The sequence below is a fragment of the Callorhinus ursinus genome, unplaced genomic scaffold, assembly GCF_003265705.2.
Source record: "Callorhinus ursinus isolate GAN/ISIS: 27379988/994484 unplaced genomic scaffold, GSC_fseal_2.0 scaffold20, whole genome shotgun sequence".
Classification (NCBI taxonomy): Eukaryota; Metazoa; Chordata; class Mammalia; order Carnivora; family Otariidae; genus Callorhinus; species Callorhinus ursinus.
The window spans coordinates 31,586,951-31,612,223 of NW_027397082.1; the positions used below are offsets into that span (position 1 = coordinate 31,586,951).

A 25,273-nucleotide genomic window follows, 5' to 3' on the forward strand; every position below is an offset into this window, starting at 1 on the left:
TGTCAAGTGAAAAAAAAGAAAGCCAGTCTCAGAAGGTTACATACTGCATGATTCTATTTATACAGCATTCTTAAAGCAATAACATTATAGAAATGAAGACAGATTCTTGGTTGCCAGGGGTTAAGGAGGGATGGAAGGGAAGTGGGTGTGGCTATAAAAGGCAACAGGAAGGATCCTTGGGAGGATGGGAATGTTCTGTATCTTGACTGTATCGATGTCAATATTGTTGCGATATTGTACTAGAGTTTTATAAGATGTTAGCGCTCAGAGGAAAAGGGTACAGGTGAGATTATGTCTTACAAGTGCATGTGCATCTACAATTATCCCCAAATAAGTTTGATTTAATTAAAAAAAAAAATCTTCAAGAACCAAGCATTGCTCTTTCTTCTGGGTTTGAAACACCCTGCCCACAAAGGCAAATTTAAAGAGCTCTCATACTTCCAGAATTAGGGGAGGGGTGGTGAGTGGAGAAGGGCAGGAAATTAAAAAAAAATACACCACCTCCCACTCATTTTGTACCCCAAATATAAAATGGAAAGTGAGGGCCAGAGAGAGGGCCACTGGGGAGAAATGAAAGAAAAGAGTGTGCACACTTGGAGCATGCGGTATGGAGGGAACCCAGGGGAAGCAAAGGAGCATCTCAGAGTTAATAAGGGTTAGGGTTCCAAGGTAAGGCGTACAGGCCATTCAGTCTGCGCCATGGGTCACCGTCACTGACGGAACAGACATTCAACAGGTGCCCATTTGCAGTTCACCAGATTTTTCTAGAGAGGCCGTGAACCTTGGACAAACCATCCCCACAGTGTTTCCCCAAATCTAATTAAGAGTTATCATTAGCAAACAGCCTCTGTGCGCCAGGCACCAGCCCACCTGCTTTGCAGCCCCTCCGCACCCCCTTGACCTAGCTATAAGAGAGGACCGCCACCTCCATGTCCTAGCCTAGAAGCCAGCTCCAGGCCAGCAAGGAGGGCCAGGTCAAGCCCAGGTCTCTTGCCGCAGGCCCCGCACCACTCCCTGTCTGGATGCCCTCATACGCAGGAGCCTTCATGCTTCCACTGTGGGAGGCCCCAGCAATGCCTCCCATCCTCCCACCCCCGAAGAAAGAACACAGCCTTCAGCCTCGGGAGCCCGGGAGGTATTTCTGGGCCAATTAAATCAGAGAGGCTGTTATTGCTAATGTGTAATTGGTTTTAAAATCAGCAGGCCTGCCTATCTCTGGATGACAATATTTAAGTAGCAAAATGCCCATCCCGAGCGGTTCTTGTAAACCATGACCGAAGCCTCCTCCAGACACAGCCGCCTTCTGTCAGTTCCCTCCTTGAAAGTAGTGGCTCAGCTCTAATTGGCTGCTGGGGATAAATATTTACGGTGCTGTGTAAACAGAAGCATCTGCCTCGAGTCGGCTCGCAGGATTCTCCACGCAGCGCCCAGGAAAGCCAGCGGGCTCCAGGGTGGGGGTGCGGGCTCTCTGAGCTGGCTATCCTTTTCCTACAAATTGACAAGCGCTGTAGTCTTCCAGACTCAGGGCTGAATATCTAATTAAATTTCCAGACCAGGATAACAGTGTTGGCCCCCCTGGGGGTTCAGGAAGGCCACAGCTTCGAGGCTCTGCAGGGAAGGAGGTCCTGCGAGGTTACACGTGCCCTTCCTGGAGCCTCAAATCCCACCCTGCCTGCCGGGCCCTGAGGATCTCAGGCTTGGGAGACAGATGCCCTGATTCCACCACTAACCACTTCCAAGGGGGAAGACTAGCTCAACCTGTTGGAGACACAGCCTCCTCTGTTCTGTGGGGATGAAATCCCTACCTCACGGGCTCTACTGAAGACTCAAAGCAACAGGGGACAGAAAGGGCCCAGGATAAGGCCAGCATCAAGGGGGACCTCCCTGCACAGTAGCTGCTAATACCTGCTTAAGTTGGTCCCAACCTGGGCTGCACGTGAAGGCGCTTTAAAAATACAGATTTCTTGGCCTCATTCCTGTCCCACTGGAAAATCCCTGGGACCCCAGAATCTTTATTTTAAGGGGCTCTCTAGATGATCCTGATGTTGTCAGCCAGCCCCAGTCACACGCACCACCTCAACCCACCTGGGCTTAGCCTCATGTTGCACTTGGCTCAGGAAGCCCTCCTAAGCTACTCGCGGTAAGGCCCCCAAATTTCCTCAGGACGCCTGCTGGGAACACTCCTTTGGTTTTATCCTGTCCACTCTTGTCCTAACAATCTTGCTTATTCCGGTCTCCCCAACAGGACCACAGGCTTCTGGGGGGCAGTGATGGTCCTGCTGGGTCTCTAAGCGCTTGGACCCCCAGGAGTCTATTCTGTGTTGGCTGTGGATGATTAGGCTGCAGATGGAGATGACGATACACTCACCTGTCCTGCAACACATTCTCAGAAAGCTCCGTGTGAGCAGTGCTGTGTGAGGGGCCATAGGGTGTGTGGGGAACACCGGGGGCAGAGGGGGAGCCTGGGCTTTATGGCAGACAGCTGGCCCACTGTCCGGTGATCACCACCCTCTCGATGCCACAGCAGAGGGTCCGGCTGGGGAGCCTGTGAGCTGACTGAGGGAGCTGTTTGGTTGGGGAGCAGAGTGAAGGATCAGGGATGGTCTCTCTAAGGAGAGAGGGTTGATAAAATCAATTGCCCTGCTGGTTCTCAGTGGACCCTATGAGAGTTCAGATTTTGTCTGAGCTCAGGTGCCTCGGTCCAGACCTCCCGCCAGGACAATAGGAGCTTGGCTTGGTCAAAGCCTCCTGCTGGACAACACCTGCTGGGACAAGTCAGACCCCTACCCCAGCCCCCACAACCACACCTGGACCCAGAAGAGTACCTTCCCAGAGGCTGAGGATTTGGGAGCATTGTTTGCAATGATGACCACTGTCCTTGTGTCTCTGGCTGGCACTCCCATGCCCTGCTGCTCTAGTGTCCCCTGCATGGACTTATCCCTCACCCCCCACCTTTCCCCTTTCGCGAACCCTTCATGACGTCTGAGTAGGGATGGCAGGTCCCCTTGCACTGTTGATCTCTTCTGAGAGTGTTCTGTACACCTTCTGCCTCAACAGGAGGGTGGCACCCCCTGAGGGACACACTTCCCTGTACTCTCTCCAGGAGACTATTTTCCTTCACACTCATGCTCGCCAGGGCCAGGACGGGTAGGTGGTATTCTTCTCCCTGTTCTTGCACCTGCACAGCTCCTCCCAGCTTTCCCTTGGGAGCTGCAAGCTATTAGACTTCTACCTTCCCACCCCCATCATCATTGTCGCCCCTGTTGCTGCATTCCCCTGATGTCCTCACAACTTCCCATCATGCAGATCTGGGCTCCCAGTTCACCTTCCTCCTCCCCAGTCATCATTCCTGCAGCCTGAACCACTGTGTGGAGAACCCAGCCCACACCACCCTCCTCTTTCAGCCCCTCGATCTCCCTCCCACCTTTGACAGTCTAACCTCAGCCTTCACTCCCACAGTCATCACTACCAGAACTCATCACTACCAGGAACTGACCCCCTTTGAAGTCTCAGATTCAAGCATCCCATACTCTGAGCTCACTCTTGACTTTCTGATTGACACAGTCTGTTATCCCTTCTCTGTGACACATCTCATCTCACGGACACCTCAAAACCATCAACCCCACTACCTATTTCTCCCATCCATCATCCACCTCTGTTCTTTACCTCCCTCCTGTCACGGGCTGAATTGTGTCCTCTCAAAGTCCCCAAGTTGAAGTCCTAACCCCCCAATACCTCAGAATAGGACTATACTTGGAGATGGGGTCTTTATTGAGGTAATTAAGGTAAAATGAGGTCCTAATCCAACATAACTGGTGTCCTTGTAAGAAGAGATTAGGACAATAACATGCACAGAGGGGAGACCATGGGAAGACACAGGGAGAAGACAGACATCTATAAGCCAGGAGGAGGAGCCTCAGAAGAAGCCAACCATGTCCACACCTTGATCTCAGACTTCTAGCCTTCAGAACTGTGAGAAAATAAATGTCTGCTGTTTAAGCCACTCAGTCTGTGGTACTTTGTTATGGTGGCCCAAGCAGACTACTACACCTCCTTACTCATTTCAGATTCCAACATTATAACCATTCCCTTGCCATACCTTCCCCGTGTCTCCCTCGATTTTATTCTCCAACCAAGGCTGAACCTGGTGACCCACCTTGAGGGTCACCGGAACCTGAGGCAAAAAATTGCAAAACAATGCTAATTAATATCTCCTAAAATGTATGACCCCCAAGCCCTTAAATATGAGCTCAAGAGAGTCCATAAATCTCATCAAGTTTTCCAAGAGGCTATTTCATGTGTTCTCTTTTGTCTTCAGAATCCCACTGCCACCTCTCTCAGCTCATGGCCATGGCTCTCCTGATCTGAAACCAGAAGCCACCAGTCAGGAGCCTCCTCACGTTCCCACTAGCACGGCCGCAGGCCCAGGTTTCAGTTTTCCCTGTACCAACCAAAAGTCTCTTATTCTCTGCGTTCCATTTCCATTTCCTTTGCCTTTGCAAGAATCCCATGCCTCTAATGTCCTCACTAATAATTTCTCTTACTGGAGTACTTCCATATACTTGTCTACATACAACCCCACACTTGCCTCTCCTACTAAAGACACTTCCCTTGACTCCCATCCTCTCCCAGCGACTGCCCCATTTTTCTGCTCTTTTAATACCAAAATACCTGAAAAGAGTCATCTACGCTTAACTGATTCTACTCATTGACTGTGTCATCAACAATTTCTTCCTGCTGTTGGATCACACTCATTAGCATACAATCATTCATTCTTCCTACTCCCCAGTCTGATCTTGGTGAAGGTCACTGATGACTTAGGGTTGCCAAGCTCTGAGTCTCCTCTCAGTCCAGCTCTTCTTTGAGCTCTCAGCAGCATTCCAAGTGGTTGGCCGCTTCCTCTTTCCCTTTGGCTCTTCATGACTCATCTCCTGTTTTGCTTTTGACTTCACAGGCTGCTCTTTCTCAATCCTCTTTGCATCTTTCTCTACCTGACCTCCGAGGACCCATTCTGCTGTTTCTAGATGATCTCACCCAGGTCCATGACTTTAAATATCACTTATGTGCTGATGCTCTCAAATTTATGTCTCCGTACTGACCTCTCTCTTGAGCTCCAGACGCATAGATCTAATTTGATATCTCCACTTAGATGACTCAAGGCATCTCAAACCTGACATACTTAGAAAGGACTTCATTCTGCAGCCACTTCACCAACCTGGTTCCTATCACAGTGAATGCTACCACCATCTAGGTTGCTCGAATCAAAAATCTAGGAATCTTTCTCACTTTTCTTTTCCTCCTTGTCACTTCTCCTTTGCAATATATCTGGACCCCACACATGTCTTTCATCTTTACTCTCCACCCTAGTCCAAGTTGCCATTAACTTTCACATCTATACTGAAATCTTTTCCTAAATGGTTTCCCTTCTGTGGGCAGGGGCTGCTCCAGGGAGGAGGGCTCTGTGAAGGACTGGTTACCTGCTGTGCAGATGGCACAGTCAGTGCCAACCAGAATAATCAGATCTCTGAAGGGAAGGCGCGTGGGCCCCTCCTCTCTGTCACACTTCCCTCTGAAACAGCACTCCCATTCAGAAAGCCAGATCAAGTGCCATTAACAAATTAATTCCGATTAGCACAGCCCAAGCACTTAAACCTCAAGGCAATCCCGTCCAGTCCTGCAGGGAGATAGCTTGGCCTGCTAATAAAGTGGAAACTGTATTGGAAGCAGAGGCGACTGTGTGATGCCTTGTCTCTGTCCCTGGAGGGGAGAGGAGTGGGATTTGATTACACCATGGTCTCCTGAGGGAATTAACTCACTTTCCAATGATAGGTTATTAATTCCCCAACTTGGTGGTTAGGTCTAAGAGCACAGGATCAGCTCTCACACCCGCCTGTGGCCCGGGCAACCCCTGATTTAGGACTGGGCATTCTGCAGGTGCCCCATGATCGAATGAAAAATAATTAACTGGTAGGCAGGCACTAAGTCTGGGGCCTACTATCATTAGCAACCCTCCATTCTTTTATTTAACAAATATAACTGGGGCCCCACTGTGTTTGGCAGAGCAGATTAAAAAGTTAGTCCAAGCAGATAAGGCCCCTGTTCTCCTAGAACTTAAGATACTAGGGAAGGGAGGCAGATAATCAGCATGCATAAACAAATGAGAGGCTGACTTCAGAGAGTGACAAATGCAATTAGTATAAGACAACAGGACAAGGTGACAGAGTGTGTTGAGTGGGGGAGGCCCTAGGGGGCCTGAGGCAGTGACACCTAAGCTGAGCTCTGGATAGTGCAAGGAGCTAGTTAACCCTGGCCAAATAACTTTCTAGGGAGAGGGATCAGAAAATGCAAGTGCCTGTTGCCAGAGAACCGGGCTCCACCACATTTTCATTCTCTCAATACCTCCAGCATGGCCATTTTCGCCTGTTGGTTGCTCTCCTTGTGGAACCAGGCCAGGCAGTTGTGTTCCTGCTGCCCAGCTCTCTGCCCACAGACTGCCTGCCTGCCTTGATCCTATCCCTCCCTCCTGCCCCTCTCACTCATGTCCCAGAGCTTTGCTCAATTCCCACCTCTTCCAATGAAGCCTCTCAAAAGCCTCCCAAGGGGAAGGGCTCCCTCCTCTTGCTGAAGTCCTGGAGCACGTATTTGGTACCTGCCATCTCTACTGCTTTACATGGGTGGATGCTGCATTACTGTGTACTTGAATCTGCCCCCACCCCATGCCTTCCCTTCCCCTGTCCAGTGGGCCGCTCAGGGGCAGTAGCTTTATCCTCTCTTCCTCTGCCTCCTACACTTTCCAGGCCTCGCCCAGGTCCTCAGCTGACAGACACTCAGGGGAAGCTGGATGGACACCTGGCCGAATGAGAGCCTGAGACGCAGATGGAGGTGCATGGAAGCCTCGCCTCTTCTCCTCAAATCTCTAATGTGTGCAAGAAAGGAAAGCACTCCATCCAATTCCTGGGACCAGGACTGGCTTCGGATTTGAAAATGAGTTTCCAGAAGGATGATTTAAACATGTTAAGACTATCACCAGCTTTCTTATGGGAATGCTTAGAAACTTTCATAAGGGCAGTAGCCAGCCAGAAGGATAGGTCAACCTGAAGACGAAAAGTGCCGGGACCGAGAAATCACGTGAAGGAGGCAGGGAACCACCCTCCCAGAGCTGGGCTCTATCCTGTATCTCCATGTGACAGCCCTCCCAATGACTCAAACCCTTCAAATCGGTACCGCCCTTGCCCACCAGTAAAGCACAACTGCTTAATTGCAGCCAGCCTTTCTCCAGCTCAAAACCTTCCCTCCAGCAATATTCCCAGACATCCCAGGATTCCAGAGCTAGTCAGCCTCATCCAGGAAGCTAGAATATTGCCGGATGAAATATGAGGGTGCAAAAGGTGCCGTCAGTTTCCAGGTGCCTCAGCCGACTTGCTGTCGGGTCCTGAGTTGGAGGGAGGCCTGAGCTCCCCATGCTATGGCAAATGGGGATGAGGCATGGCGCCCAACCCTGGAGGAAGGAAAGCCAATGGGCATGAGGATGAGATGAGCGTGGAGACGTGCTGGGCACTGCTGCTAACCTTTCACGAGGACCGTCCTGGCCTCAGCCCACTCGCTCCTCCCTTCTGACGTCAGCAGGCCGATTGGAGGCAAGCGTTCATCCTCGTTGGAAGCCATTTTGACTATCTTTCTCAACTGAGTGAACAGATCCCCCTCACTGAGACGGCGGAAATTAATGACAACATCCAAGACAAAGAACTGTGGGGGAAACAGGTCAAACACGTCACTCATGGCAGCCAGCCCAAGGCGAAGGGCCTTCACTGAACCTTCACATGCAAGCGCAGATGGGGGATACTCAGGCCCAGGGATCTCAAGGTACGAGATGGCTCTGAACAGTCACAAGTTGGGGACCTACCCGATGCTGTCAACTGTGCTGAACTTCAAGCTTCCACAAATCAAAGAAGGCCAGATTAAACTTAGCTAAAATAAAACTAGCTTCTGTGGTTCTTAGTTCATGTGGAGAATTAAGTATAAATTGGTACAACTGCTGTTAGAAGGCAGTGTCTATCCAAACTAAAAATGTGCGTACCTTACGATTCAGCAATTACTCTTCTAAATGCATACTGTAGCCTAAGGCTTGGAGAAACATATACTCTTGTGCCCAGAAGATACGTGAAGGAGTGTGCAGATAAGCCGTGTTTGCAATAGCAATGTGGTAGAGAGAGCCTAAGTGTTTTTCGGTAGGGGAACAGCTAAGTTAAACGTAGTGTATTCATCTAGTGCACGTCCACTCAGCAGTTAATAGGAATGAACTCGCTCTAGATATGATACAGGGATAAATCTCAAACGCAATAGTGAGTGGAGAAAATAAAACAAGTCAGCAAATAATATGCAGAGGAAGATTAAAATGGAAAACAACATGCAAAATGTTCTATCCCTATGTGTGCACATATACATGTGTACATGTGTGTGTTCAAAGTGAGGTCTGTGTGCGCCTGGGTGGCTCAGTTGGTTGGGCGACTGCCTTCGGCTCAGGTCACGATCCTGGAGTCCCGGGATCGAGTCCCGCGTCAGGCTCCCTGCTCGGCGGGGAGTCTGCTTCTCCCTCGGACCCTCTTCCCTCTCGTGCTCTCTCTCTCTCTCATTCTCTTCTCTCTCTCAAATAAACAAATAAAATCTTTAAAAAAAGACAAAGTGAGGTCTGTGAGCTATCGGTCAGTAGCTTTGAAGCCAAAGTCATGGGCTTCGTGAAAGGTCTTATTCCTAGCCCCAAGTTAAGCTCCCTTTTCTGCCGGTTGATATGAGTACCTGGTCTCATGTCCTGAGCAGCATACGCGTGGCCTGGTCCAGAGCCGGAGCCCTGAGAGCGTTTCTGGAAGGGATGAATACTGCAGCATGTGGAGGCTGGGAAATGCTGAGTTTGACTTTTTAATGAAGATAGAGAAAAGTTCTTGTTTGTGGCCAAACTGTCAGATGGGCTCCTGGTGGGAAATGCCAACCTAGGATGGCAGACTTCCACTGAGCTCCTGTCTTAGACTGCAAATGTCAGGTGAACTCAAGAAGAAAACGCTGTAGCACAAATAGCAGGCGCGTCTCTGGGGTAGGTGTCAAACTTGGGTTTTAGCAAACAAAAACAAACAAACAAGCAAAACCCAAAACCCCAATAACACCAAACAAAAAACCCACCAAAACCCAAAAAGCTAACCGAACCAAACCAACAAACAAAAAACAAACAAACAAAAAGCCCTAAAACAGCTTTTTGTCAGATGAAATAATTAGGTGGAGGCTCAATATAGAGTCTGTAGCCTGGTGGGCACTGGTAAGCGGTCAGGAGGCCTTATGCTCAACCCGTGCCCTTGGTCCGCATGGGCCCTCGTGGGCTCCTGGAAGCCAGTGTGAAGTCCTGAGCTGCAGGGGGGTGGGGTGTGAGCAGGGGGCACTGACCAGGTCTGCTAGGCCTCCTCAGCCTTGGACAGGCCGCTCAACTTCCTCGTTTCCTCTTCTGTCAGATGGGATTCCAAGCTCCTCTGCAAGTCACGGTAGAATCAGGTGGGATGAAACACATGGAAGTGCCGAGGCTACAGCCTGGACATGGAGGTCCGGACAGTCAGTCCGTAAAGCTGTCCAACTGTCTGTGTGTGGTCTCCAGGAAGACCACTGTCTGGGTGATTCATGAGGAGTCGCTGAGGCCACGCTGGCTCTCATGAACGGCCCACCGTCCATCCAGACCAGCTGACCTGGCTGGTCAGGGCCAAAATGGGAGTCCATGGAAGTCATTCTCAATTGATGGCTCTCCTCGTTCTCAAAGTCCAACTCATGGGAGAGAAATGGGACTGACTAGGAGTCGAGAGACCCCACTCTGTCCTAGCTCACTGTGTACCTCCAAGAGGAGACTGAGCATCTTTGGTGAAATCAGGGCGGATACGTACTCACGCGCCCTCCCCAAGCCACAGAGGCTGCGACAGAGAGGGGCCACTTACCTGGTTGCAGCAGGCCACGATCACGTGCTCTGGCTCTGGCATGACACTGCTTTTCTGGGCCACCAGTGTGTCCTGGGTGTGGCCGGGGAGCCGGTAGGAGGAGAAGAGCCCATAGTACTGCTTCATACAGAGCGGCTGCCCGGACAACTGGCCCTTGGCCCAGTCAGTAGGGATGGAGTGGCTGGAGAGCGGAGAGGGAGGCAGGGATGGGAATTGGTTCTACTTGACTTGATTCGACAAAGCGGGGCGCAAAACCCAGAACCGCTTTAGGATGGCCGTCAAAGAGCTGGATTCCCCTCTTTGAAGTAGTGGAGTGCCCTATTTCCGTGGCCCACGGAGAGACCCTCGGGGTTTTCTCAGGCCTCTGACGGTCTCTCTCGCCCCTGCCTCGGGCACTACACATACAGAACTTGCCTTTCAACCCTCGTGCACTCGCCCGTGCTCATCTTCGCGTGGCATGCCTTGACCCCACCCCTGTGCTCCACGAACTTGTTCAGAAACCTCCTTCCACCCCTTCAAGAGCCTGCCCTTCCATCACGTCTTCCAGAAGCCCTCTCTGAGCTCAAGGTAGAACGTTCTCTTTCTCCTGTGGTCTAGCACATTTTGTCCTTCTTGACTTCCGCCCTCCCCACACTTCTCCTCTGCCACTTCCTCCCCCATCACTCTCCTTCTTTCCTCCATTCTTCTCTCCCCTCTCCCCCTTCTTTCTCTGTCTTTCCTTCCTTCTCTTCTTTCTCTCTCCCTCCATCTTTTTCCTTTGTCCTTTGTCCATCCCTCTCTCCCTCTCCTTCCCTCCTCCCTTCCAGGCAACAAATGTTATGGAGCACTCCTCCGTGCCAGGCACCTTTCTGGGATATGGGGTGATAGTGGCAAACACAACATGAGTCTCCTGTTCTAATGGGGCACAGGTCCTGGGATGTGTAGGTGGAGCAGAGACAACAAGCAGCAAGTGGATAAATGGGAGGGTTTCGGGTAATGAGACAGGGCGACAAGGCCAGGCCCTGTGAGCTGAGCCCAGAGGGTAAGAGGCAGCCCTGAGATTTAACGGGGACAGAGGGAGGGTAGCGTGTCCCATGGCTCTGCTGCTCAAAGAGCGGGTGCCGCACTGACCTGTGGGAATCAGAGAGAGCTCTCAGAAAATTGTATAGCAATTTGACAGCGGAATTTTATGTATGTTGAGTCTAAAATAAAAATAAAATATGTGGCTGTGTATTTTGTACCTTTGTACTATTTTTCTGCAAATTCATTTTTGTAGTGTTTTACATTTTACGAAATTAAAAAATACATTGGTCCTTCAGCACAGATCATTTGAGGAGCGCCTGTCCAAGCTGGAGAGGGAACCAGTGAGGTTGAAGCCAGGTACGCAGACTCAGCGTGGGGAGACCACTCCCCTCGGTTGGCAACTAGCAAGGCGTTCCCCACCATCACCTCACTCCCATGACTCCTCCTCTGCCTTCTTGGGCATTCCCTAAATTCCGGACCCCCGTAACAGTATGTATATGTGTGTGCGTGGGGGGGGTGCATTTTAAAGAGATCATGGAAGGTCAGTGCTTACCCTAGGCAAAGGACCCGTTAATGGTCAGGTCAGCTGGGGTAAAAGTCATCCTGATGCTGGAGGATGGGGGGCAGGATGGGGGGGCGGCGGGGGCGGTAGTCCACCTTCTCTATGACAGAAGCCGGGAGCACAGAGCTGGAAAAAGACCAGGTCTCTGCCCTCTGAAGTTCCTTGGCTAGTGTGGCAGGGAGACAGATGAGTCCACAGGCTGTGCCAAATCAGGGCACTACCCTCCCCAGGCCGGCCCCATCCTACCTGTCCAGCAGGGTCTTGTAATGGAGCACACCAGAGATAAGGTTGGCTGCAAACCTGCAGAGAGAGATCAGGCCTGAGGTTCTCCTCTTAGGGGCCCAGGCTCCTTCCCTCTCTCAACCTTCCTCTCGCTCCGCTCCATACCACCCCTCCCAAGCCCAACAACCACCCCTCCCCCCACCGCTGCTGCCGCGCTACTGGGACTTCCCAAGCCTCGGATTAAAATGGTCTTGTGGGGTACCTGGGAGGAGAGGGCAACAGGAAGGTGAATGAGGAGGAGGAGGAGAGAGAGGAAGTCGGGAGAGGCCGAAGAGCAGGCAGGAGAAGGCTGGACGTCAGGGGTGGGGTTCTCCCTAGGGAAGAACTGTGCTGGGGTTGGACTGGGCCAGGAACTCAGGTTTGGGGAAATCTGGTCTCCTGGGAAAAGTCAATAATTTGGTCCCCTTAGTGCTAATGAAAATGGAAGTGGGTGCTGGGCGGGGGGGGACAAAGTTACCAGAGAACCACACCACAGGACTGTGTCATGTTAACTGTCCACGGATGATGACCCTGGCTTAATTGCATCAGAAGGAAAATGCCCCCTTGGATGCAGTTTGAGAACTGTTTTCAGAAGCTGTTCATCCGTCTATCTGCACACTTTCTTCTGCCCACGGGAGGTCGAGACTGCAGGCTACCCAGCAGCTCCACTGGGCTAGTCCCGGTGAGGAAGGAGGGGATGGGGGTCTTCCCAGCAGCGCTGAGCCCTGCCCATAGGCCCAGGTAGGCCCTGCCTCTTTTGTTTGTTTTTGTTTTTCCTCTCTGAACTGTCCCCATGCTGTGCCACATTGGGTGTAGGTCTAAGAGACTCCTGTAGGGAGACCCTTCTTCCCTGCCACATCCCTGCATAAATGCTCACCCACTGCACGCCCCCCCCCATCAACATCAGTGGGCCCAGAGGCCATTCCAGTGGCTCAGTGAGCCCTGAAATTACAGCAGATGGCAGAGGCTCTGGCGGCGGCAGCTGCAGGAAGGAACCGTTTCCACCCCCTTGGAGCCTCTGTTTAGAGCCAGGGGCTGGTGGGGGCTCAGAGGAGGTCCTCTCAGACAACCTGGGGCAGTGTGTCCCAGTGACAAGTGCAAGCCTCAGGTCCTGTGGGGTCAGAGGGTACACACCTCCTTCCAGGGCCTCAGCCAGGTCAAGAATGCCATGGGAACAGCCGGGGGCCCGTGGCCTCCACTACTTCCCACCCCACCCCGAGTAAATATGTTCGAGGAGGACCTTGTGTTTGTCACTCACATAGCAACCTCATCTAACCTACTTCCCGGACCCATGGCCTGGACGGCCTCTGTCTCGGGGACGTTTGTCCTCAGAAAGCTCAGCCAAGGCACAAGCCTTGACCTTTCCTTCCTGGTCCTGGGGCCAGGCTCCAGGCACTCTCAAGCTGTGAACCCAGGAGCATAGTGGCCTCACCTCAGCTGGTCGTTTGTATCTTGGAAGTGCTGCCGGGCAAAGATCACAGCTGGGCTGGAGTTAACAGGCAGGGCCAGGCGGTTATTGAGATACATGTCATTCAGCCAGTACTCAGACACCTGTTGGGGAGCACGGGAGGGGTGTCATTACCCCCGGTGGCCATACACTCCCCTGTGGAGAGCACCAGTCCCATCCTGACAGCCCCAAGGGATGATTGGGACACTTTGTTGGATCATGCACTTCATTCATTCATTCCACAAATACACACTGAGCCCCGCTTATGTGCTAGGACCTGTGGGCTCTCCAGTTCACCGTGACTGACCTTCATCTTTGCCCCGTGCCATCCCTCCCTTCCATCCCGGTTCCTATTCCAGGTGTTTGGTACTTCATCCCTGTCCCTGCGCATCCTTATGTGTGTCCGGTTCCAGCTTCCCCCCTTTCTTTGCTTCCCTGAGCTTCTCTCCCCCTTCTGCTGCCCCACCCCTGTCTGCCCTCCCTGTCCCCCATCTGTCTCCATCTCTGTACCCTGTCTTCCCCTATTGCCCGGCTTCCATCTCCTGTGCCCCCCATCTGCCCCCCATCCTTGTCCCTGTCTGTCCCCCTTCCCTGACGGACACTGTTTCCCATCTCTAGGCCCTGTCTCTCCCCATCACCTCATCTCCATTCCCGTCTGTCCCCTCTTGGTCCCCATCTCTGCCCCCATCCCACATCCTGTCCAGCCCACACTCTTGCCCCTCCAGATCCCCTTGTTTCTCCTCTCTTCCCTATCCTCCCATCTGTCCCGGCCTTGTTACCTACCTGCCCCTCGTCCAAATCCCTGTCTCCATGTCTGCTCCCTGCCCCCCCCCCGTGGGTCCCTTGCCTGCACTGCCCCCTCTTGGCGGTCTGCCCCCCTCTCAACAACTCTTACCCAATTGGCTGTTTTCTCCTGTCGTTCCAGGAGCTTCTGCTGCAGGGTCTCACCAAGGCCACCAGGGGCCCCAAACCGCTGCACAATGGCCTGGCTCCGCCTGAACTGTTCCTCGGGTACTAGGTGCTGCATGCATCGCAGGTAAGTGGCCAGGGTCTGCTGCAGAGGGGGCACTGGAAGTTTGGGCAACTCCTAGAAGAAAGAGTTCACAGGCACTTGCTATGGTCTAGGGTCTAGGCTAGGGTCCGTAAGACTATGCCTGTCCCCCAGCTGGTCTCCAGAGTATGTCTCCGTTTGTCCCAATCCTTGTTCCCTGTCTTGGGTCTTGCCTAATTCCAGGACTTGGCTCAGCAGAATTATGACCTGAGGAAGCTTCTGTTTGTTTTTTTTTCCTAATGCCCCAGGCCTGCCCCCAGGAGGAGATAAAGTGTAGAGGAAAAGACCTTGATGTTGGCACCAGACAGACCTGGGTTCATGCACTGACCATGATGCTGACAAGCCACGTGATCTTAAGCAAACCACCTCACCTCTGTACCTCAGTGCCCTCCCCTGTAAAATGGGGGTAATAGCCTCTACCTCTCATAGGATCCAACAGATCCTTTTAAACCACAAAGAATGGGTCTAAGGTGAAAGAGATCTGTTATTGATATTGGCAGCTGGTCACTCTTAATTTAGGAGTTGTTCCCAGCTGGGGGGGCTTCAGAAGCTAGTTTATCTCTGGACCCAAAGGGTATAACACTGATGGAGAGATTGGCTCCTTCTTCCATCCCCTCCTTTTCCTTCTTCCTCACCGAGCTAGTCACAGTCAGAAACCACAACTTTTCCTAGTACTGATTCAAGTTTACAAAGTTGGTGGTAGGGGGCCACCTCCTTTCAGGGTTTTATTCCCTTTGGGGTGGCGCGGGTAGGCTGTGGAGTAAAGGGACCCATTCAAAGCTTGCCTCTGCTCTGTTCCTCCTGCTGCATGGACTGGAGCCCTCCCCACTGCCACCCTGGGCAGACAGGGACCAAGCTTGGGAGCCTGTGCTGATGAATGAATGGGAGTCCTTGCCTGCCTGATCCTGTCTTTAGAGCTCCCTGCCCTAGGGGGAGGGAAGAGGGGTCAGTGCTAACTATAGGCTGCTCATGCCCCAAGGAATGCTCAAGGACAAGGGTGGTCTGGGCAGCATTCTAGGTTGCTCAGCCCACTTCAAGGGAGCCAGGTCCAGGCCCCCCACCCAGCCGCTCTGGTTCCCTCTTCCTTCTCTTGTGGTCTGGGGGTCTGTGTGGAGAGCAAGTGGGCAGGTACCTGCAGAAAGCCCAGCCCAGCTGGTGGCTTTGCCAAGAGTGTCAGCAGGCCTGGCTGGAGCCCCTGCTAGAAACAGGCCACCCTTCCTCAGGGCTCTGATAGTGTGCTGGGACTCAGTCATGGGGCATCGGTGATGGGTAAAATGGAATGAGGCAGGAAATCTCGGCTTACATGTCTCAGCCCCCTGGGGCTCCTCCCCAGACTCTCATGGGCTGCTGGCCCATGCCTGGGGCTGGAGACAGGGACATGTACTAATGAGGGTCTTTGGACACTAAGGTCTCAGGTCAGTACACATTTCATGGGCAGTTCATGTGAGCCAGGCCCTGGACTGGACTCAGGGACAATGGAGAAAGAAGGCCTGCTCTCAAGGAAGCCCCAGTCCAATGGGAGGGACATGCCATAGACCACACTCAACAACAGAAATGTCTGTCAACTGTAACAGTCAGGACAATGTGGTGAGCAATTTCATGGGGAGAAGCCCAAAAGTTCTGATTAGGATTTCAAATGAAGCCCTGGGTACAGGTGGCAAGAAGACAAACGTAGCAGAGGGCCAACACTTCAACAACCTGGAGATCAGATGTGCTGCTCCATCACTTAGGAAGATGGGGAGGGAGGACGCCTGCCTAAGGAGGGGTGGCATTGTCTTAAGCCAGTGGGGAAGATGGTGCCTAAGGCCCCAGGACTGAACAAGGGACAGCAGCTGGAGCTGGGATATGACAAGGCTTAGAGAGTTCAGTCTTACCCTAAGGCAACTCCACTGGGCTCAAAGCCTTTGGAAGTGAAACTTGGGGAGACGGAAAAGCCTTGGGAGAAGAGTACCTGGCCCAGGTCAAGGGCTGTTCCTGGCCGTGGGAGTTAGGAAGCGTGGTAGTCAGCATTTCTTCAACATCCCCTGAAGTCACTCCCCGCCCCTCCAGGCTCTCCCAGGCTCCTCAGCGGGCTCAGGGCAGGACTACAGCCTGGACTTCATGCCCAGCCGAGGGCAGGGCTGGTGGCCAGGCAAGTGCTGGGGGCCAGTCCTATACAGGACTATTCTGGAAGCAAAGGTAGGTGAGTGGGGAGAGCAGGGATAGGAAACAGGACTCCAAAAGTCACTCACAGGCTCCTCCTCACTGCTGGGAGTTTTTGCGGCCATCTTTTGGGGAGCTTTTTCCAGGATGGGCATCTTGGTGACTCCTGGCTGGGGAAGCAGAGGTGCAGACCTGGGGACCGAGAAGCAGAGAGTCATCTATACAATAGCCACATAGAACTGCCACGGACCCTTCACCTCCCAGAGCCCGACACTCCACGCCTACCCTGTGAGGAAGCCAGAGCTGGATGTGGGCCCCAATTACACAGGACCTCATTTTAGACCTGCTCCCAATCTCCTAACCCCCAGACCAGCCCCCCTGACCACAGTGTCCTTTCTGAGTTCCCAAATAAGATAGAGTGGGGTCTGAAGCAAGCCTTTAGCCGACACCTGTTCCATAAGATTGTCACCCAGGCTCAGTCGACCACCCCAGGCCAGAGTGGGAAGGAGCAGAGTTGAGCTGGCTCACTCCAAATCATGAGGGGTCCTTGGCAGAGCACTTGCTTTGTTCCTGCCTGGGACCCAACAGACACATGTTTTGCTGATTAAAATCTCTCCTACTAGACTGTGAGCTTCTCCTGTTGTGCTCAGTGCTTCATCTCTGGGACCTAGCCGGGTGATGAGCATGGAGTAGGATCAGGGCTGGGTAGCTGAATAAAAGGAATGCACACATGCCTGAATGAATATAGGTCCTCTAAGGCTGTGGGCTCCAGGACACACTCTGGGCTGACCGGGAGCCTGGCCTGTGGCCAAGGCAGGGGTTGTGGTGGAGGACCCTGGGGCCTGCTGGATGGACTGTGACTTAGGCAATCTGGTTTGCAGGCTCCTAGTGTAGCATGGCAATGCTGAGGGACAGTACGGGGCAGCTGGGCAGTCTCGCCCCTGGGGGTCACCTGACTCAGCCTGGAGAGAAATCGATTAATTTTTTATTTGCAGTAGAAGTGACCCAGGACAAGAAGGGCAAAGGCCTATTTTTAAGGCTACCCTCTACCCTCAGCGAACCCCCTAAGCAGAGCCTAAGAGCCACACACCCGTGATTTCCACTCACCCATCCCCTATTCACCCACAAGAGCCTAAAGCTGACGTTTAGCCCATTTTATCCCCCACCCCCCACCCCAGGCAAGCACAGCCCAGGTGGGGGCTAGGCTCCAGGCACAGTTGACCCAAGGACAGAGCATCCAGGAAGATGGATGAAGCAGGCTCAGAAATGGAGGAGCCTGGGGCTGCTGGGCAGGACTAGGCAGAAAATACAGAACCCACACTAACTCTGTGCCAGGATGCTACTGACTAGGTGGTCCCCCAAGCTGCTGAACAGCATAGTAGCTGCCCTGACACCCTGCAAAATGGAAGCAGCGGCATCCAAGTTAGGGTCCCTCGCAGGGCTGCAGAACTCTGAAAGGTTGGTGAAGGCAAGGTCAAGTTGGTAAAGGCCCTAGTGCGGCTGGAGACCCCAATATCTTGGAGAGGTGTGAGATTGGAGCGGGGTAACACCCTGGGGACCAAATGGGAGGGCCTGGTCCCTGCCCGGCAGCCGCCTGCTTTTCCTCTTTGGCCCATGGGCTGGCAATTAGGAAGTGTATGTCTGTAGGTAAGTGTATCTTTCTGTCTGTCTCTGTTTGGTGCCCTCTGATCCATGCTGTCACCAGCCTGGCTTCCGAAGGCTGCCAGGAGGGGTCTCTGCTCTGCCCTGGAGGCCCAATCCCAGCTCCGCCCCCGCAACACAGGCAGTCCCTGCTCTCTAGGGACTCCCTGGGACCCAGGTCACACTTGCCACCTGAGGCTACTCCCCACCTCCAGCCCTCCGAAACAGTCGGGTAGGCAACCGCAATTCAAAGGGGTCCGGGTGAGACCTGCCAACGCCCTGACTGGGCACAGAAAGTGCAGACCTCGGCATTGAGCAGTTGGGGATCCAGGAGAATAGAGAAGTAAGGATACTCACGTGGAGTCGCGGAGCCTGATGGTCAAGCCTCTCCAAGCCCTTTACCCCTAACTTCTCACCGTCCTGCCCCCGGGCCCCCTGCCTCCACTCTCCGGGGGGAAGCGCCAGAGCCGCGGAATCCCACAGTCTCCCGGCGGTTCCCCGACGGCCGCCTCTGTTCAGGACTCGGAAAATCCCGCGGATCCTGGGGCCTGTGGATCCCCGCGCGTTCCCTAGACGGAGCCTTCCTCCACCGCCCTCGGCTTCCTGCGCTCTGCTCCCCGCGCCGCGCTCCTCCAGCCCAGCCCCTCTCACCTGCCCTCCGCTCTGCCGTGTCGGCCGCAGCTCCACCGCACCAAGCAAGACTGGGGGCGGGAGTGTGAGCCGGAAGGGATCCAGGGGCGCGTCAGCAGTACGGGGGTGGGGGCCTCTGTCCGCGGTAGCGGCTCCGACGTCGCCGGGTCCCCGCGGCCTCCCGACTGGCTGTCCGCGGACCGGCCGCGCCTGTGATCTCCTTCCTCCTGTTCCTCCTCCCTCCCCTCTCTCCTTTTCCCTCCCTCCCTCAGCCCCACCCCGTCTCTCTAGCTCTTAGTCCTCTCCCCCACCCCCGCCGCCGCCTGCAGCGATCCCACCTCCCGGCCCCCTGCCCCGGCTCGGACGGCTTTCCGGACGAGTTTGTGTAAGGGCATCGGAATCCAGGCCCGAGAAGAGGGTGCAGAACATTGCCCCCTGCCCAGCCTTCCCCAGTCCCGGCGCTCTCCCAACTCCATTATCCTAGCCCCGGCTGCGTCTGCACAACCCTGGGGAGGGTTGGGTCTGGGGAAATCTGTGCCTTCCCCGCCGTCTAGCCCAGGCTCAAATCATACAACTCCTTTCAAAATGATACTCATCATCACCATCATCCTGTTTGTTGATCACTGCAGGTTCTCCTTCCTTTTCTATTCCCACCCCATCCTTGCTGGCACTATGGGGTGGGGTGGGGGGGGGGCGGGAGTGGAGATACAGACCTGAGGATGCTTACAGAAACGCAGCCAGAGGCAGACACTCCTCCCAGACAAAGCACTCCTCCCCCCACCGCCACCCCAGATATAGATCCTTACATACCAACACACACAGACAGACCCACAAAGACAGACCCTGCCCAAACACACACAACAGCCCAACACGCAGACCGAGGACAGACGTGCACACACTAGCAGTGAAGACTCTTACAGGCATTGTTTAATACACAGGCGTACCCCAACTCTGCTGCCTCTCCATGCCAGAATTGGAGGGCTCTTCGGCCTTCATCAGGCCGCAGGCTCCAGGACTGGGAGTGGTCTGCAAACGGGGGCCTGCAGCTCCGGAGACCCGCACTCAAGGTGGGGAGACTTCTGACAGCCTTGGCCAGCTGCATCCACCAAGGCCGGGGTAAGGGTGGGGGTAAGAGGGTGGGGTTTGGCACCCTCTTCAGTCACGACTCAGACCCGCACAGCCAGGACACAGCAGGCACACCAACTGTTCCCCCACTCCTCGAAGGATAGAGCCTAGCTCTCCAACGAACACACAAGACTGAGGTCGGACCTCTGTCCGGAACAGCTCGGCCCCTACTCCTCACCGGAGCCTGGACAGGCTGGGATGCCGGGCTCGAAGGGAAGCCCACCCCTGGCCTTCAGAGCTCAGAGTCTGACACCGGGAGTGTCCTCAAGGGGCGGGGCCTAGCGCCAGCGGAGGGAGCGGGTCCTCAGGCTCCCCCGGGCGGCGCCCCAGGGCCCTGCGCTGGGGCTGGGAGGGAGGGGCTGTCGCAAGCAGAAGGAAGTCGTGTACTACAGGGTGTCCGAGGGTGGGAGCCTTTGCTGGGTTTGCTTTTTTTCGTATCTCCTCTATCAGGTAGCAAAAGAGCCACAGGCTTTCCGAGTGCTTGCCAGGCTCAGACCTGGATTAGGGCTAGGCACCGCTCACCCTCCCCTCTGCCCTGGCCCTGTGCCCGGCCGCCCACCCTCATCAGTAAAGAGACTCGGTCTCGAACAGATATAGTTTATTGATTCGGGCCAGAAGCACCGCGGTGGAGGGGGCCAACTTGGCACTGAGAGAAACGGAAGGAAAGACAGACAGACGCACGGTTCTACACAGGACAGCCCCGAGGTGGCGCCTCGCGCACCTCTTTATCTCTGCAGGACCGTATCGCATCGTGTGCCTCCGTGCTCTACGCCCCACAGGACGAGAGGGAGGGAGGCACAGAAAGGGTCACAGAGAGGGGATCCCGACAGGGAAGTCAAGACGGGCGAGGCTGTGGAATACTCGTTGGAAGGGGCGGGCCCAGAGCCGGAGATGGCCAGTGCTCTCACAAAGTAGCCATCTTGACCCAGGGGTGGGGAGTGGGTGGGTGGCCTGGAAGAGTAGCGGGGCTGCTAGCTGCGGGCGTAGTAATTGTTGTAGACGTCCTCGCACTCGTCAAAGGGGGCGGAAGGGCTCCGAGGCGCGCCGTCCGGGTCAGACACCCGGCGCTCACGCAGACGCACAGCATCATACAGACCCTGCGGTGGCTCATCCAAGAGCACATCGCGTTCCGAGCGGGAGCGCCGCAGGAGGCCCACGTTGCGCAGCAGCAGCAGGACCGGCGCGTAGAGCAGGTTGGCCAGGCCCATGCCAAGGCTAAGTTGCGCAAACCCGAGCGAGTGCACTATGTGGCCCGCCACTATGGGCCCGAGCGCATAGGCCACGGAATAGGAGATGTCGGCGATGGCATAGACGCTGCCGTAGACCGAGACGTGGCGTACGTCCACGAGAAAGGCGAGCGTAGGCAGCAGTGCCGTGTCAACCAGCGCAATGCCGAAGCAGAGGCCGCAGAGCGAGACCACCAGTGGTGCAAAGGAGCGGCAGGCAGGCACCACGCAGGAGCTGGCTCCGATCACTGCCAGCCCGAGGGCTCCGTACAGCCACTGCAGGTGTGGGTAGCGCGCCGCCAGGCGCACGGTGAGGTAGACGCCTAGCACATGCGGCACAAAGGCTGGCAGCCAGGCCATGCCCCTCTCCCATTCAGACGCTGCCATCGTGTGCTCCATCCACGTGGCGATGGTTGGCTCGAGGAAGGCAAGGGGGATGTTGCAGGTGGTGAGCGCCCCGGCCACCACGGCGATGTAAGGGTCCAGCATGAGGCGGTGGATGGGTGTGCCCACCGGCAGGTTGGCCCGCGCCCGCGTCACGGCGGAGAAGGGCTTGGCCACCACCAGCAGCAACAGCGCGTCGAAGAGCGAAACAGCGGCGAGCACCAGAAAGGGCACGTGCTTGCCCGCGAACTGGTAGAGAAAGCCCCCGAAGGGTGGCGCCACTAGACTTCCAAAGCTGATGAAGGCCAGCGCCACGCCCAACGCGCGACTGCGCTCGGGCTCCTCAGGATACTTGTCCGCGATCATGGCAATGCCGGATGTATCCGCAAAGGCTGAGCCCAGGCCCTGCAGGCTGCGGGCAGCGAAGAGTGTAGCATAGTCTTCCGCGAACGCGAACAGCACGGTGGAGGCGAACAAGACGCCCAGGCCGATAAGCAGCGGCACGTCGTAGCTCATGCGGTCAATGAAGGGCCCGCTCAGGGGGTTCACCAACAGCTGCAGGATGGCTTTGGAGGCAAACAGCACCCCGATCTTCACGTCCTCACTCTCCGTCGCTGTCTTCGGGGACTCTGAAGTGTTGCCCATGTTGGCACTGCCAGTGGCTGGAGTGGACGGCTGCAGGGTGGACACTTCGGTGTTCGCGCTGGGCCTGCCGGCCTTGTGCATGTGGGCAACGTAGTCGGGCACGATGGGCACGATGACCATGTACAGCATGTTGTCCAGGAACAGCGCCACGCACACGATGACCAGCACCAGGCGCCGCTGCCGCCGGGGATCCTGCAGCACGGCGCCCATCGCCTCCGACAGCTTGATGGCTGCCGCCCGGGCCGGGCCCACGGGCGCCGCGGGTTCCATTGCCTCTACTCCGCCGCTCTTCCGAGGACGTCTCCACCGGGGCCGGGCGCGGGCGCCCTGCAGTGCAGAGACCCGGGCACCTAACTTCGCGGGCGCGGTCCGCCCGGCGCAGCGCCCCCTGTGTTTCAGGTGGCTGCAGGGCTCATGGCCCTGTGTCCCGGGAAAGGCAAAGACGCTGTCCCTCGAGACGCCGCGGCTGTTCGGAGCCGAGCCCGGACCCGCCGCTGCTGGGCTCAGGGGCGGTCAGGGAAGGCGGGCGCGCCGAGGGGCCAGGGCCAGAGACTGAGCACGCTGCGCCTCCGGCTCCCCGGGCGCCGTCCCCGAAGCGTTGAAAAGCCGCCCGCGCGGGCCGAGGGGCATGCTGCTGCCGCCCGCCCGCCCGCTCGCTCGCCCAGCCGCCGCTCTCCCCTCCCCTCGCGTCGGCTCTTGCCTCCTCCTCCGCCGCCTCCTCTTTTTTTCCTTTCCACTCGGGGCTGTGACGCGGCGAGTCTCGGCCCCCGAGTGGTGCCCGGGCCACTTGCGTCGCTCATGCTAATACGACGTCGGCGGGGCGGGGGCCGGGGGGCGGGGCGCGGCCGGGCAGGGGTCCCCTTCCCAGATGCGCCAGGACTGGAAACCCTAGAAAGGGGTCTTGGTAAGAAAAGAGTCCTGGCCAAGCCTCTGAGGATGGATGCGCTGCGCGAGGAGCGGGCTGTCTGTTCCCACCCCTCCCACGCCCAGTTCTAGGACCCGCGGGGTTTGCGCCCGCTCTTTCCCCCTCCCCAGAGGGTAGCGCAGCGGCCGCTCCCCACCGGCCCCGCTGGAGAGGAGGGTGCCGAGGGCTCCAGATCTCCGCCTCAGCCTGGATCTCGGCGCACAGCCGGCAAAGAGCCCCCGAGGTGAGCGGTGGCGGCGTCCATCAGTTCTCGCAGCTGAAATGTGGGGCGGCGATTGGTGGGGGACCGGCTGGGATACCCCAACCCTTTCTCTGGCCCCACCCCCTGGCCCCTTCCACCCCCGGGAAGGGAGGGGGAGACGCAGAGACTGCTGGGCTGGGTTCCGACAGACTGGCCCTTCGGGAGAATGTCACAGCAGAGAATTCCTGACTATGAGCTTCTGGGGATAGAGGGGAGAAGTCGCCTCGCTTCCACCAAGGGCCCCGAATATCAGCCTTGCCTCTCCCACCCTCCGGTACTGCTTCGCCACCTTCTCCCAGCCGGTACTCCCCCTTTCAGCTTTAACTGTCCGGGTCCCCCAGCTCCGCCTCATCTCCTTTCCCTCCTCCTGACCCCTCCCCACTGTAACTCCTCCCAGGTGCTCCTAGCACTAGAACAAGCCCTCCAGCCTCTTCAGCGAGGTCCCGCCCCTTTCCATACCCCATCCCCTGCATACCCCTCCCCCCATCTCCAAAGCTGCCTCCAAGTCCCAGGTGGGCTCTAGGAGTGACATGGCCGGGGGGTCTCTCTTGCAGCTGTAAGAAAGCCCGAGTGGGCGCCGAGCCCACTCCCACGGCAGGACCCAGCAGCTTTGCTCTCATCCGAGGCTCAAGGGAGGCTCACCTTCTCAGAGGGCCGCACCGCCCAGACACCGCATTCTCTGCAGACTGGCTGAGCCGCCCTGGCTGTGCGCTGGGCCTAATGAGTCCCCCAAAGAACCATGACCCTAGATGGCACATCGAGTCCGTGTTCCAGTCCGAAGCTGGCAGGAGAAAGGCTCTGAGGCAGCTGAGATTGGGAGACGTGTTGTTGAAATTACAGTTTGTCTTTTCCAGAGTCAGAGAGGAATTTTCCCATTCTTCTGGTCTCAAAAGCACGCTAGCATTAGATCCAGCTTCCTTCTCTACTGTGCTCCCCACCCCAAGCGAGACAGGGGTGATGCAATGCATGGAGCTTGGGCTTTAGAGACAGATGACTGAGGTGGCTCCCAGTTCTGCCACTTACTAGTTAGGGTGCCAGGGAATTACTTCACCTCTTTGTCCTCCAATTTCTTTATTTGTAAAATGGGGTAATAAGAGTACCTAGTGCTTAGGGTGCCTGGCACATAACATAGTAAGAGTGATATAAGTGCTTGCTATTGTCGTTACTATCTGTAAAGTGTGTTATTTTATCTTCCTTTCACAGTAGTGGGTCTTCTGAAGAGCAGGTAAAAGGTACAGGGGCATCTTGGCTTCCTGGCTAATCCCTGTGGTTAGGTGGGCATTGTGATTCCAGGCTCTGTCCTCGCTGGTGAGAGGCCCAAGGGCAATGGCAAGTTGGCTTCTGTCTTTGAGATGGCTATGGGATGAGGTGATGGAGACCAGAGTGTCAGGGTGAGAGGACAGGGCTTTGGTACCTGTTGCTTCATCTACCCCACCCCCTGGCCCGGTCCCAGGCACCCCAGGGAGGAGGAGGAGAAACCCTTCCACTTAAGCTCCCAGCATGTGCTCTCCACTGGCCAAACTGCCCTCTGTCTGAGAGGGAAAGAGCCCACCCAGTATGGGGACAGATCTGGCTCTGACTGACCTTGGGCAAGTCACAGCCTCTCTCAGTCTCCAGCCTTTGTCTCTGTTAAGTAGGGGGTGAGGGAGGAGCCCACTCACTGCATTCCCCCGGGAAGTGGGTACCAGAGAAGGGCTCTTCAGGGTGACAGAATTATTTTAAACTTTATTCAAAGGCCTTGAGTCAGCACACACTCTTCAGCCTTTCACAGTGTCCCTCCAATTGACTTTGCACATTTATGTCACCTGCCTGGCTTTTCAGTCATTTGAGTTTTAAACCTTGTGATGAGGAAAACAACTTTCAAGAAAAACAACTTTTGTTTTTCTAAGTTGCTGCCTAGGCCTTTTGCAGTTTGATAGCCCTACACCCAGAGTTTGGACATTTAGATAAGGACTTGAGTTTAGGATTTTTTAAAAAGATTTTATTTATTTATTTTTTTGAGAGAGAGAGAGCATGAGGGGGT

At 55.4% G+C, this 25,273-nt stretch overlaps 2 protein-coding genes across 3 annotated transcripts in view; both read right to left on the reverse strand.

The window, feature by feature from the left end:
• CHAT (choline O-acetyltransferase) overlaps positions 1-16,597 on the reverse strand; it is a 48,638-nt gene extending 32,041 nt beyond the window's left edge. The window contains exons 1-6 of one of the 2 annotated variants that reach the window (XM_025880976.2): positions 16,523-16,597; positions 14,136-14,324; positions 13,226-13,344; positions 11,779-11,832; positions 9,969-10,149; positions 7,569-7,746 (exon numbers count right to left, since the gene is read on the reverse strand). In XM_025880976.2, coding sequence (XP_025736761.1) covers positions 7,569-7,746; positions 9,969-10,149; positions 11,779-11,832; positions 13,226-13,344; positions 14,136-14,324; positions 16,523-16,588 — 787 coding nt within the window. In that variant the 5' untranslated portion in view covers positions 16,589-16,597. Of the gene's footprint in view, positions 1-7,568; positions 7,747-9,968; positions 10,150-11,778; positions 11,833-13,225; positions 13,345-14,135; positions 14,328-16,522 lie in introns of both variants that reach the window. The other variant, XM_073904505.1, reaches the window with a different exon arrangement.
• Positions 16,598-20,681: 4,084 nt separating this feature from the next.
• Positions 20,682-22,393, reverse strand: SLC18A3 (solute carrier family 18 member A3). The gene has a single exon (XM_025880393.2). It carries the CDS (start codon positions 22,352-22,354, stop codon positions 20,801-20,803), a length of 1,554 nt encoding a protein of 517 aa, XP_025736178.1. The 5' UTR covers positions 22,355-22,393; the 3' UTR covers positions 20,682-20,800.
• Between the last annotated feature and the right edge of the window lie 2,880 nt (positions 22,394-25,273).